This window comes from Canis lupus, chromosome 5, assembly GCF_011100685.1.
Source record: "Canis lupus familiaris isolate Mischka breed German Shepherd chromosome 5, alternate assembly UU_Cfam_GSD_1.0, whole genome shotgun sequence".
NCBI lineage: Eukaryota > Metazoa > Chordata > Mammalia > Carnivora > Canidae > Canis > Canis lupus.
Genome location: NC_049226.1, coordinates 77,812,842 through 77,825,316, shown reverse-complemented (window position 1 = coordinate 77,825,316; position 12,475 = coordinate 77,812,842). Strand labels below are relative to the sequence as shown.

Sequence of the window (12,475 nt, the reverse complement as noted above, 5' to 3'; positions counted from 1 at the left end):
CTGGCAGCCGTCTGCGGCCGCCTCAGTCCCGGCGGCTGGGCGCGCGCTCCCGCCCCCGCGCCCCGTCAGCCTCGGTGCGAGGAGGGCAGGGGCGTCGGGCCTGTGCGCGCCGGGGCCGCGACCTGCTCCTGGGCGCGAGAAGCCATTAGCAGCCGCCGGCCGCCCGCCTCGGCGCCCTGCTGCCCCCGGCGGCCGCGTCCCTCCCTGCAGGGCGCGGGAAGCCCAGGCCCGCCGCCGTGGGGGCCGCCGCGGGGGGCTCCCGCCCCCCCCCGGCCTTGAGCCCGGGCTGCCCCTTGAGCACACGGCAGCCGCGGTGGGGGTGGGGTGCACGCGGGCCGGGGACCCCTAGAACGCTGCGCCAGCGCCCTGCAGACCTTCCAGGTGGCCCTCGGCCGACGTCCCCCCGCCCCCGCAAGTCTGAGGCGCCGCCTGGAAGCCCGAGGGGGCGCCCGGTGAAGCCGGCGAGGAGGGGCCGGTTGCCCGCGGGCCCGGGGCCGGAGGGCGGGGTGTGGCCCAAAGATGCCTCGGCAGGTAAGGGGCGTCGAGGGCGGAAGCGGGACCGCGTTCCAGAGAACCGGAGCGTTCTGCAGCGGGGCCGCGGCTGAGGCGGCTGAGGGGAGGCACCCCGGGGAGGGAGCCGCCTCCGCAGCCGCGCTCGCCCGGGAGGGGCTCGCAGGAGCGGCCGGTCAGCCCCGCGGGCAGCGGGCGGCGAGCAGCGGCGCGGGCACCGGGTGGGCGGGGGCCTAGCCCGGGCCGTGCCCCTGCCCCTGCCCCCGCCCCCCGCCGGCTCTCCCGCCTCCGCCCAGCCCCCTCGCCGCCCCGCGGTCGCCTCAGCCCCAGGCCCCGGCCGCGACCTCCACCAGCTGCCAGCGCTCCCCGCGGGTTGTTTTCCCACAGCGTCGGGGGCGGGGGCTCCCTGGGCGAGGCGGCCCTGGCTCCCTAGCTCCAGGCCAGCGGGCCCTGTTACTGAATCAAGAAGTGTTTGGTGCTGCGGCTTAGACGGCTTACCCACTCACAGCGACGTCGGACGTCAGGTGAATTCCCGGGGAGGCCCTAGTGCCGAGAGAGCAGGAACTCCCGGGCTCGGGGAGCCACCGAGGAGCACAACCTCCGCGCACCGCGCCGGGCCTCGGAGCGCAAACGTCTCAGCGCTTGATTGCGCTCCCAGCGCCCACCGGAGGGCGCTCCGCCCCCCAGAGAAAGCTCTGGACGCCGACGACTGAGGTCCAGGTCTGAGAGTTCGGCTCCGGCCTCGGGGTTTGCCCACCGGGTACCGCTGCGTCCGCCCGCTCCTGCCCGCCCCGAGCTGCCACTGGGGGGGCCAAGGTGTCCCGGGGCAGGTAGGGCCGCCCGGCGGCTGGCGGGCTCTTCTCCTGGGGAGCAAAGGTTACGAAAACCACCAGCTAAACTGCCCGGTGTTTGCTGGATGAAGAAGGAAAAATGCTGTGGGAACTCGCGAGGCCTCTCACTCGCGACAGGATGACAGTTTTTCTTTCTTTATTGTGGTAAAATACCCATAAAATTGACCACTTTAACTATTTCAAAGTGTATGATTCGGTTACATTAAGTACATTCACAGTGTTGTGTGCCCATCACCACTCTCTAGTTGCAGATCACTCCAAAAGGAGACCCCATTAAGGAATCACTCCCCCCCCCCCCCCCCCCCCCCCCGCCCCCTCAGCCCCTGGCAACCACCAGTCTGCTCTCTGTCTCTAGGGCTTTGCCGGTTCTGGATATTTCCCGTAAGTGGAACTTTGCGTCTGGCTTCTTTCACTCAGTGTAATGTTCTCAAGGCTCATCCATGTTGTTGCATGAATCAGTACTTCATCCCTTTTTATTGGCGACTAATGGTCATGGTGTGCATAGACCACATTTCGTTTGTCCATCCGTTGATGACGCTTGGGTTGTTTGTACCTTTTGGCTGTTGTGAATAATGCTTACTATGAACATTGGTGTGCAAAAATCTGTCGGAGGCTCTCTTTTCAGTTCTCTCAGGTGTATACCTAGGAGTGGAATTGCGAGGTTAGGTGGTAATTCTGTGTTTAACTTTTGAAGGAACTGCCAAGCTGTTTTCCACAGGGGCCGCACTATTTTGCATTCCCACCAACAGTGCCCAGGCATCCCAGCGTCTCCACATCCTCACCAACATTTATTATTTGCTGTAAATTTTTGTTGTTATATCCATCCTGTGAAGTGGAATATCATTGTGGATTTGACTTCTATTTCCCTGATAACTACTGATGTTGAGCATCTTTTAACTGGTCTTTAGACTCCGGTCTTGCCCCCATCTATCCACTCAAGAGTAGGCTGAGTCCTTTCAAAACACAAGTCTGATCCTGTCTCCCCCAGCTCAGAACCCCTCGGGGGCTCCCCCACCTACTCTCCCTAGACTAGAACACACCTTCCTACCTTTCTGGCCCCCACAACACACTCTCTGTGCTCCAGGCCCTAGAAGCTTCTCCCAGTTGTTAAAATACACTAATCCAAACCTTTGTACCTGCTATTCTCTCTACCCAGAACATTCTCCTGTGCTCTTCTCCACCCCACTTCCCCCCAGAATACCTTTCATCCTTCATGTTGCAGACCTCACTGACCCCTCATGACCTTTCACATCTGGTGTGTCCCCCTTCCCTGTGCTCCCCTGTCACACCCTCCCTAACTCCATCCTGTCACTTTCCATTCTGATTTGTAATTCACAGCTCAACTATCAGTGTCACCCCAAAGACTGAAATCCAAAAGGGTCAAGGCCAGATTTGTAGGCTCAGCCCTGTGTCCTCAGAGCCCAAGGCAGCAGGGGTGCAATAAACCTGTGCTCACTGGCCACTTGGAGGGAAAGATAATGGGTGAGTGGGTGGGTACACAGTATTTGATTGAGGTCCTGGATCCAGTCTGCTAACTCCACCTGGAAGTTCTAACACCCTGGTTCACACATCTTTGGTCTTACCTGATGGCCACCAGCCCGGGTACAGTCTAGGCTCAAGATGGGTGCCACCATCCACAGGCACAGTTGAGAGACAATAGAGCGAAACTGTCTTTTCTCCATCTAGGTTATAAATTCCTTTTGTGGTCATTTCCCTTTTCTATCTTAAACTAAATTCCGGGATCCCTGGGTGGCGCAGTGGTTTAGCGCCTGCCTTTGGCCCAGGGTGCGATCCTGGAGACCCGGGATCGAATCCCACGTCGGTCTCCTGGTGCATGGAGCCTGCTTCTCCCTCTGCCTATGTCTCTGCCTCTCTCTCTCTCTCTCTCTCTCTCTGTGTGTGTGTGTGTGACTATCATAAATAAATAAATTAATTAAAAAAAATAAAATAAAATAAATTCCTTCTGTGCCCTTGACCTTCCTTTGTCACTCTGGTCCCTCCATCCTCAGCCTCTTGAATGTTCCCACCTGCTTCCCTCTACCCTCTCACAAACACAATGGTCCTGTTTCCCTCTCTGCAGAACCCTCTACTTGAGTGGTTTCCAACCTTAGCTCACATTGGAACCACAGTGGGAACTCTGAAAAATCCTGACACCCAGGCCACAGTCCTACTAATAGTAATGGAGAGGGCACAGGTCCTTGAGCACCGATAAACACCCAGGTTACTTTAACTTGCCTCTAAGTTTGAGAACCACTGTTCTTGACACTGCACCCCTCAGAGCTGCCCCGTTTCTTCTTTTGTTCATGTCTCAGTTGAGTACCCTGTTATAACCCCCCACATAACCCTCACTTATGTTCTTCCCAGTGTCTGACAACTCAAATCTTAGCATTTCCAGTGTCTGGCCAAAGAATGCGCAGGAAGCATCCTCTCCAGGCTGTTGAAGCCAAATGGCCACCTGTTCCTGGCATCCTCCATCTCTCTGCAGCCTGGAAGAGGGCCATGTGGGATTGTGTGGACCTGGCGTCAAATCCTAACTCCAGCCCTTTGTTGCTGTATGAGGTTACTTGAGCAAGTTACTTAAGCTCTCTGAATCTCATTTTCTGTAAACGTAACTTCCCTGCTGGAGCAGCTGAAAATGGACACCGATAACCCAGAAATGCACATCTAGTGAATGCCCTGCAATGAATGTAGCTGATTGTGATCCAGACCCTATGCGCCTTCCGGCAAATCTCTTCTCCATGGGCTGCCTCCCTGCACAAGGGTCTTCCCATTGGCCTCTCTCACCTCTTTTTCTTTCCTTTTCCTCAGACCCCTTAGAGTTGCTCACCCTTACTTGAAAGCATTTACTTGAAACCTGGTCTTGTCAAAGCCCTATTAACCTTTGGGTCTGACTTCAGCTTTAGGAAGGAATTCATAAAAAATAAAAAAATAAAAAAAAAAAGGAATTTATCTTGCCCTCTCCATTTTACCAGACATTTTACCAGACATAATACCAGACATTATCTGGAAGGCCACAGGCAGAGAAAACTGAGGCACCGGCTGGCAACTTGTGAGAGCTCATGGTGCCTGGAAGTGGCAGGCCTGGGCTTCAAATCAGGACAGTTTGACAGAAGGGTTGGGCTCCTCACTGCAGGGCTGGTGGCCTCCCATTGAGAAACCTAGGCTTGTGGCCTGGATCCTCTGTGTTCCCTGCAACTCTTTCTAGATATTGCCAAACTCCTAAACTTTATACATTTAGATGTGGAAGGTAAAATAGAGAACCTTCTAGAATAAAACAAAGGGGCATATCATCATGATACTGAGGGCAGCAAATATTTCCTAAATATGACTCCAAAAAAAAAAAAAAGTTAACCTTAGAAGGTTAGATAAGCTGTACTGAATTAAAATTAAGAACTATGGGACGCTTGGGTGGCTCAGTAGTTGAGCATCTGCCTTTGGCTCAGGGGGTGATCCTGGAGTTCCAGCATCAAGTCCCACATTGGGCTCCTGCATGGAGCCTACTTCTCCCTCTGCCTATGTCTCTGCCTCTCTCTCTGTGTGTCTTTCATGAATAAATAAAAAAATCTTAAAAAAAAAATTAAGAACTTCTTTTCATCTAGACACCATTAAGAGAGCTAAAAGGCCAGCCACAAACTGGCAGTGCACACGTTCTGCCAAAGGATTCATAGGCAGAATACAGAAAGGACCCCTATTATTCACTACAGCTCCCTCACAAACATATTTTTAAAAATTATGTAGGCCTAGCTTTGGACCCAGCTCTTCCACCTGTTCAGTGAGATCTCCATGAAGTTCTGACTCCCTAAATTAATTCTTGTATTTCCAAAGTGGGGATAAAATCCATGTTTCACTGTTGTTTCCTGTGAGAATCAGAAAAGGGATAATTCACCAAAAATGGATCATGGGTCAGCTGGGGAATTCTATCAATACTCCTCTGTCCCTCCCTCTCAGGTTGGAGCTCCCCAAGGACTTGGGCCAGGTCTTAACCTGATGGCTAGCAATGTGCCCGGAGTACATGGGAGTATAAATGTGATACATGGGTGGACGAGGAACAGCATTCCTGGATGAGGGAACAGCATGAGGGGAGCGAGGGTGGAAAGGTGCAGTCAAGCTCTTTGGGGGGTCAGGTTAAGGTATTATCAGGGGAAAAGTGAGACCAGGCTGGGCCCAGAAGGGGATGATGGATCTTAAATACCGAGCCAAAGATAATACCAGACATTATCTGGAAGGCCACAGGCAACCATAAAAGTTTTACGGATGAGGGGTGCATAAATGATGGGAAAAGAGAGAAAGGGAGAGACAGAGAGCTTTGGAGATTAGAGGTCAGAGATAGTAAAAGATTTCTCTGGATGTAGTGGCCATTTGAGGACTGATGCTTCCAAAGAAGGGAGCAAGGAACCAGAGTAGAAGTGAGAGTGTGTTCAGTGGGAGGGGTGGGCCAGAGGCCCGGGGTGCGTGGAGGGGAAGAGCAAGAGGGGATGCGGTTCACTGCCCCTTCACTCCTGCAGAAGGACCACCAGACACAGGGGTTCGCAGTGGTTCTCAAATGTGGCACCCTGGAAGTTGTTAGAAATACCATCTGGGTCCCCACCCCATTCCTACAGATTCAGTCTCTGGGGTGGGCCTTGCTCTCCAGATTCTGATGAATACTCAAATTTAAGAGCTGCCGGATGAGACAGGCCTCCGTGGCGATCCGTTTCAGAGACTCTGATGAAAGATGAACGATCACAGAGCCAGGCTCAGTCGGGGCCCCAGAGGAGGACTAGTGCCCCACCTCCCGTCATAACCCTAAGGGGATGCACCTGGAGATAAGCACCCGCACGGGCTCTTGGGGACAGCCTAACCAGCTCTCCGTCTCTGCGCCAACACTGGCTCTTGCGGGCGGCCTGAACCCGATCCAGAGACTTACCCCCTAAAACTTTGTTGCTCCATCTAGCCTCCTGCCAGGACTTCCCTCGGCAGACCCCTGTCCCATCCCTCTTCCAAGGATTGGGGGGCTAATTGGAAATGGCAGGTTGAGGCCATGCCTGGGAAGATACTTAATGCAGGTTCTGACCCAGAGCTTGATTATCAATTAGGCTAAGGTTTAAAAATAGCAGACCTGCAGGGGAGTGGGGCAGTGCCTGGGCGCTGGGTGTGGGAGGGAGGGTCCCGGCACCGGCACCGGCACCGGCACCGGCACCGGCACCGATTAGGTCTCAGTTCTGCTTCCCCTTCTCTGGGGGTTTGACCTTCTGCCTTCAGGGTGAGTTTCCTGCTGTGGGGGGGATCGGTGACCGGATGGACGCCCAGCACTAGCATTTTGTATTGAAACTTGCATAAGAATTCCCTGGGAGGGGAGGGGAGTGGTCTCTGCATTCCCAGCTCTGGGGATAGGGCAGAGTGGGATTCAGTCATATGGACCCTTCCTTCTGCTCTTTCTAGAAAGTCTTGTCTTACTCTTAGGGTGAAATCCTCTTCATCTGTGAAATTCTGACTAAATGGCCTCACTGCCTTTAAGCTTTACCCAAGGGCAGCTTGCTGGTCCCTCCCTGCCCATCCTTGTCACACTGGTGGGTGTGTGCTGTGAGCTTCCACCCACTTAAAGGAACCTGATGCAAGTCAGGGTGAATTTGTTAAATTATTTAAACAAGTAACTAAGCATCACAAGGACCCCAAATTATCATTTGGCGGAAGATAAGAAAGTGGATTTGGTGGAGAAAAACATTCAAGGTCTGACAACTTTAAATTTAGGTTCAAAGAGCTACACAGGTACAAAAATTCTCCTGAGTTGGGCAGAGGCAAATCTTCCTCTAGTTCTTGTCGCTATGTCAATTTGCACTCCCAAAGGCCACTACTCTTCCTAATTTCTTATGTGCATACAAATTTATGCAAAGATAGGTTCAGATTGCCATCCTTCTTTTACACCGAAGCTGCATATTATGCACTTTGTCTGAACCTTGGATCCACCACTCCCCTCATTAACACACCTAGAAAATTTCCTGGTCCTTGCAGATGTGTCCTTATTATCGTTAACAGTTGTGTAGTATTCCACATTATGCACGTACTGTACTATAACATGTCACTAGTCCCTTCCTGTGGCTATGGGACTTGTCTATATTATCTGCTGTCACAGCACTTCAGCTGGGACATCATTTTGCCTATATTTAAGTGTTAAGTCAGAGGGCAACTGCATCTGTGGCTACAGTGAGTGTGTCTTCCCTCTTCTCACAGGGAGGTAGGGAAGGTGACTGTTCAGAGCCAGACTCGGGTTAGGGGGTGGGGGAATAACAGGGATTTGAACCTTTCTCCTGTGTTTTTTAGTTATCTGTTCTCCTGAGCTTCAGTTTTTAAAATCTGTAAAATGCAGCTCACGCAGTAATCCGGGTGAAATGGGATCAACTACGTATAAAGTGTTTGGTTCTCGGCCATATGCAGAGTGAGACCTCAGAGTGTCCAGAGTAGCAGAGTCTGGCCATACAACAGTTCCCCAGGCCTGCTCGAGCTACCTGTCAGGCAGCCTGGAGGACAGCCTTAAATCCTCAAAGCTCTGGTCCCCAGTGCAGCCCACAGATAACTGCCCTTGCAGCCATTTGGTGAGGGTCTGTCCCTAGCCTTATGTAATTCTGAGTATCCTACACACATAATTCCATTCAGTTCTCAGGATATCCCATAGAGTAGGAGAGAAGAATATCCCCACCAGCCAACTTCTCTGTCATTGTGCGACCTTGCCCCTCCAAATGGAATGTCACATTTGCATGACACCTTGGGGTGCTTCCACTGTTGTTGTCTCAAGGCAGAAAAAAGAGCCTATGACCTGAGTAGAGTTTCCTGTTGCCCCATGTTCACACTGGGGAGGAGTCCTCATTTGAGAGGTATATTGCCAGATGAAAGGGTGACTTTGATTTTGTAGGACTGGAAACACCATCTGTGTGTCTAGAAGGAAAAACATAACACCTGCTGCTAACATCTCAAAACGGGTGCGTGAAACTTTCACCTTTAACACCATCACTGCCAGCATTTAGGATAAAACATGATTCAGCAGTCAACCTTTTGAATGCTCTCATCACTCTTGATCTGAGAACTGTTCTTGACCTGAGAGTGTTCTCAGACCCTTGTAAATAGATCCTAAACAGTGTGCATGTATACTGTATCTGTTCTCTCTTGCTACAGGGGCTCAGGACAAATTGGTCACCCAGGTGCTGTTTGATGGGCTCCTTTCTCAAGCCCTAGAACCCGGTGGCTCAGACACTTCACCGATCTGAGAACATGAGTAGAGAGAAGGAAGAGGCATTATTTAGTATACTTAGTATATATGATGAGCCAGAGGAGGGGAGCAACATGCCGGAAAGTTCTGGCATTTCCCAGGATGAAGACCAAGCACAGACCCAACCTGAGGGGGTGTATGGGACACCCCAGCAGCCTCTTGGGTCCCCGATGCAGCATGACCCAGTTTATCAGCAGCAGTGGGTCCTCCAGACTCCAGACAGATCTGAGCTCCAGGCCAGTTGGCTCTCTGAGACGGAGCCAGAAGCAGCAGCAGAGCTGAACCCCAGGTGGGTCTTGCTTGAACCCAACTGGTGGTGGGAGGGGGGATCCTAGCACAGAGCTCTCCCGATCACACTGTGTCCCCCCTCCTCTCCATGTGTCATAGCTTCCCGCCAGGACCCGAATTTGGTAAGTCTCAGCTGGGTCACCTGGGCAGGGAAGGTGGCAAGGCTGGGCCTCAGATGGGGGAGGGGGGCAAGGCACGAGGCCTGGTGTCAGGAAAGCAACCTTCCCCTTGAATCTGCGGTTCTGTTGCTTTTCGCCGCCCTCTCTGTGAGCAGGTGGGTGTTGGTTTTTCCCTGCAGGCCAGGCTTGCCCTTCGCCTCCGCCCAGTGAAGAAGTCTGGTCATTCCTCAGGGCAATTGTAAGTGTATTATTTTTCTAAACTTGGGATCTTTGCCTTCCCTACTACCTCCCAAAACAAGAAGCTAGTAAGAGAAGGTGAGGACATGCAATGTGTCCTCGTTCTCTTTCCCATAGGTGGTGGGTTTCCTGTAGCTCTCTGCCTTTTTTCTTTTTTTTAAGATTTTATTTGTTTATTCATGAGAGAGAGAGAGAGAGAGAGAGGCAGAGACACAGGCAGAGGGAGAAGCAGGCTCCCTATAGGGAGCCTGATGTGGGACTTGATCCCTGACCCCAGGATCAGGACCTGAGCCAAAGGCAGCTGCTCAACCACCACTAAGCCACCAGACATCCCATCCCTGCTTCTTTTGAACTAGGCTGCCCAGCTCTCACCACCAGTGTTTAGAGCCTTTGGCTCATAGTGTCACCTCTTCTAGAGCTGTGTCTGAGGGGCAGTGGGGTGGGGGGGAGGGGGTTCCTAACCGGTCCTGCTCTTACTGCTGGCACACAGAATTGTCTCAGAACATGGCCTGAGTATCCAGGAGGGAAGCCTGGCACCATGCTGCTAGTGCAAAAGGTTGTTGATGGTTGGGTTCCCAGATGAGGACATTTTTTCGCTCTGGGTCAGGAAGAGCTGTCAGGTGAACAGTCAGATGGGGCAGGCTGTCGCGCATGGATGACAGGAGGCCAGGACTGTGCCCTTTGCTGGCCACCCACTTTCTCCTCTCCTCAGCCACCCATTCCAGATGAAGTGGTCGTCAGGCAGAGGGTCCCACGGAGGTCCTGGAAGGTTGGCAGGCTCCGCCATGGAAAGAAAGTCTATGCCGTTGCCATTAGCTCAACTCACCATGTATACACGTGTGGCCACGGCTACATTAAGGTGTGGGACAAGAGCGCTCTGTACAGCTACAACATGCCCCCGCAGGCCCAGCTGGACCTGCAGGTGAGTGGTGTTCAGGACGGGCCGTGGGAACCCAGATGTGACCTCTGTCGTGAGACTCAGAGGTCACACCTCCAGGAGGTGATGTGAAGGTGGGAACTATTCCTACAGGACCGCCAGAACTGTGTCCTCACCTGCAAGCTCTTCCCTGACGAGCGGAGCCTCATCACTGGGGGTCTGTCCCGGAGCCTGACTCTCTGGGACCTGGCACCCACACCCCGCATCAGGGCACAGCTGGCCTCCACGGGCCCCATGTGCTATTCCCTGGCACTCTCCTCCAATGCCCAGATCTGCTTGGCTTGTTTCAAAGGATTTGTCGAGATTTGGGATTTGCGGAACCAGATCTTGATCAGGTACGATCTAGGGGAGGGCTTGATGGTAAGGTCTTTGGGAAAGCTGGTATCCCTTTCTGGGCCTCCCTCCCCCCTCTGTGCAGGAGGACTAGGTGAGTGTGTGTGGAGAATATATGCAGGGTGCTGCTGGCGGCTTCCTGGGCCCACGACTTCCGGGTATTTAGCCAGTGCATGCACCTCTGAACTGTTTTCCCATCAGGAAGCATGAAGTCCCAGAATATGGGTCCCGATGTGTGGACATCGTGGGCAATAAGTTCTGGACGGGAGGTGAAGACACCAGACTATATTCCTGGGACCTGAGGAGCTACCAGAGGTTACAGCAGCACGATTTGCAGCATGAGGTGTCTGGGCATCTGGGCAGCCACCACCGGGCTGAGGGCAGTCCCTGTGGCTGGGAGCCGGGGGCGCTCGCAGGGGTGGGGACAGAGTTTCAAGAGAGGGCACGGATGATGGGGGTGTGGGCAGTTCAGAGTGGTGACTCCATCCTTCTTCCACACAGATCCTCAGCATTACCCATGACCCCAGTGAGGAATGGGTGCTGGTAGGCTTGAGAACAAGTGATATCATAATCCTCCACACACATCGGAGAGAGAAGTTCAAGGCAGTCCTTCATAAATACGTCAACCACCACAACCTCAAGTTTGCCTCCTGTGGTGAGTAGAAGCCAGACGACCTCCTCTAGGGGTCCCATCGTATCACAAGATGTCCGCTCATCTACAGAGTCTGGGCCCAGCCTGGTTTCAGGCTCTGTTCCTCCCTCTCCAGCCTCAGGCCCTGGCCAAGTGGAGTCCCAGGTGTCCGTTTCCCTACCGCTCTTACTTCCGCATCCACGTCTCCCTTCCCCACCGCTGCCTCTCCTTCTGTGGCCTGGTGCCCTACCTGTCTCCTGTCCCTGTCCCTCTCCTTTCTGGCTTTCTGAGTGCCTTCATACACTGAACAGCAGCCCAGAGACTCAGGCGGGCAGAAGACTCCCCATCTGATTGTTCTTTGCTCAGTGATACTGACTACGATCCCATATGTGGCAGGAGGGCCAGATGAGGGAATGGTTTGGCTCTTGGGTCTGATTTTTATAGACCCGCACACTGAGCCAGAGAAAGAGCGGCCCTTTCCCTAGTCATCTTGGGGATGGAGCTGGGACTGGAATGCAAGCTTGGTCTCTGGCCTCTCCACCTGCCTTTCCTTCACCAGGGAGCTATTTTGTGACCACACTGGACGAGTCGATCCACTGCATAGCTGCACCTTCTCTACAAAGGTTGTTTCAGGTATTGGGAGGAGGGATGCGCAACCCCAGGCAAGCAGAACTAGTAGACCTAGATCCTAGTGGGTCAGGTCCCAAGGACAGTCCCAGAAAGTACCTCTGGGCTGGCATCTGGGGCCATTTAATAGAGGAAGGGGAATGAGGACTCAAGGTTCTGTGACCTCACAGGCTCCACCTTGAGCCCTGAGAGCTGCCCCATGCTCTCCAGACTGAACCTCAGGTCCAACCTTTGCCTTAAAACAGCCCCGTGTGAGGCCTTCATCTCTAGCCCATGCCTGGCCGCTGCCTGTGGTCATACTTTTGGCCTCTCTTTCCCTATAGGCAGAGGAGCCTACGGATATTCTGTGTTGTGATGTGTCTTCAGACAACCAGTATCTGGTCACGGGCTCCAAGAATAGTGCCACGGTTTACCAGCTCTTGTACTGAAGTTTGCATGTTGTGCTCCTGATGGTGAAGACCCAGAGGAGGCCGGCAGGCTGAGGGGATGACCATCTTCATGCCCTGATACCTCCACCTTACCCTCGATGGCCGGTCATCTGGCCATTCCCTCCTCCCAGTACACACCTAGTCTGTGCTCTCAGGTTTTTATGATATGGCTTAGGAGTTTTTCTTTGTTATTATTCTACCACTGATTTCTGCATTTCAGTGGGGGAAACTTGCCTTTATAATTAACAAAATAGAAAAGCAAAAACCAAAA

At 53.3% G+C, this 12,475-nt stretch overlaps 1 protein-coding gene and 1 long non-coding RNA gene across 7 annotated transcripts in view; one reads left to right on the top strand and one right to left on the bottom strand.

The window, feature by feature from the left end:
• The window catches only part of LOC111096040, an 8,277-nt gene extending 7,118 nt beyond the window's left edge, over positions 1 to 1,159 (bottom strand). For both annotated transcript variants that reach the window (XR_005360113.1, XR_005360114.1), the window contains exon 1: positions 1,009 to 1,159. This is a non-coding gene — a long non-coding RNA (uncharacterized LOC111096040). The remainder of the gene's footprint in view (positions 1 to 1,008) is intronic.
• TLE7 (TLE family member 7) overlaps positions 1 to 12,475 on the top strand; it is a 12,693-nt gene extending 218 nt beyond the window's left edge. Inside the window, exons 1-10 of one of the 5 annotated variants that reach the window (XM_038538409.1) lie at positions 430 to 531; positions 8,511 to 8,893; positions 8,992 to 9,014; positions 9,191 to 9,249; positions 9,961 to 10,170; positions 10,279 to 10,520; positions 10,720 to 10,861; positions 11,020 to 11,173; positions 11,709 to 11,772; positions 12,100 to 12,475. In XM_038538409.1, the coding sequence (XP_038394337.1) occupies positions 8,607 to 8,893; positions 8,992 to 9,014; positions 9,191 to 9,249; positions 9,961 to 10,170; positions 10,279 to 10,520; positions 10,720 to 10,861; positions 11,020 to 11,173; positions 11,709 to 11,772; positions 12,100 to 12,226 (1,308 nt within the window). In that variant the 5' untranslated portion in view covers positions 430 to 531; positions 8,511 to 8,606 and the 3' untranslated portion in view covers positions 12,227 to 12,475. Of the gene's footprint in view, positions 1 to 429; positions 532 to 893; positions 1,231 to 8,510; positions 8,894 to 8,991; positions 9,015 to 9,190; positions 9,250 to 9,960; positions 10,171 to 10,278; positions 10,521 to 10,719; positions 10,862 to 11,019; positions 11,174 to 11,708; positions 11,783 to 12,099 lie in introns of those variants that run through there. The other 4 variants (XM_038538410.1, XM_038538411.1, XM_038538407.1 and 1 more) reach the window with 4 other exon arrangements.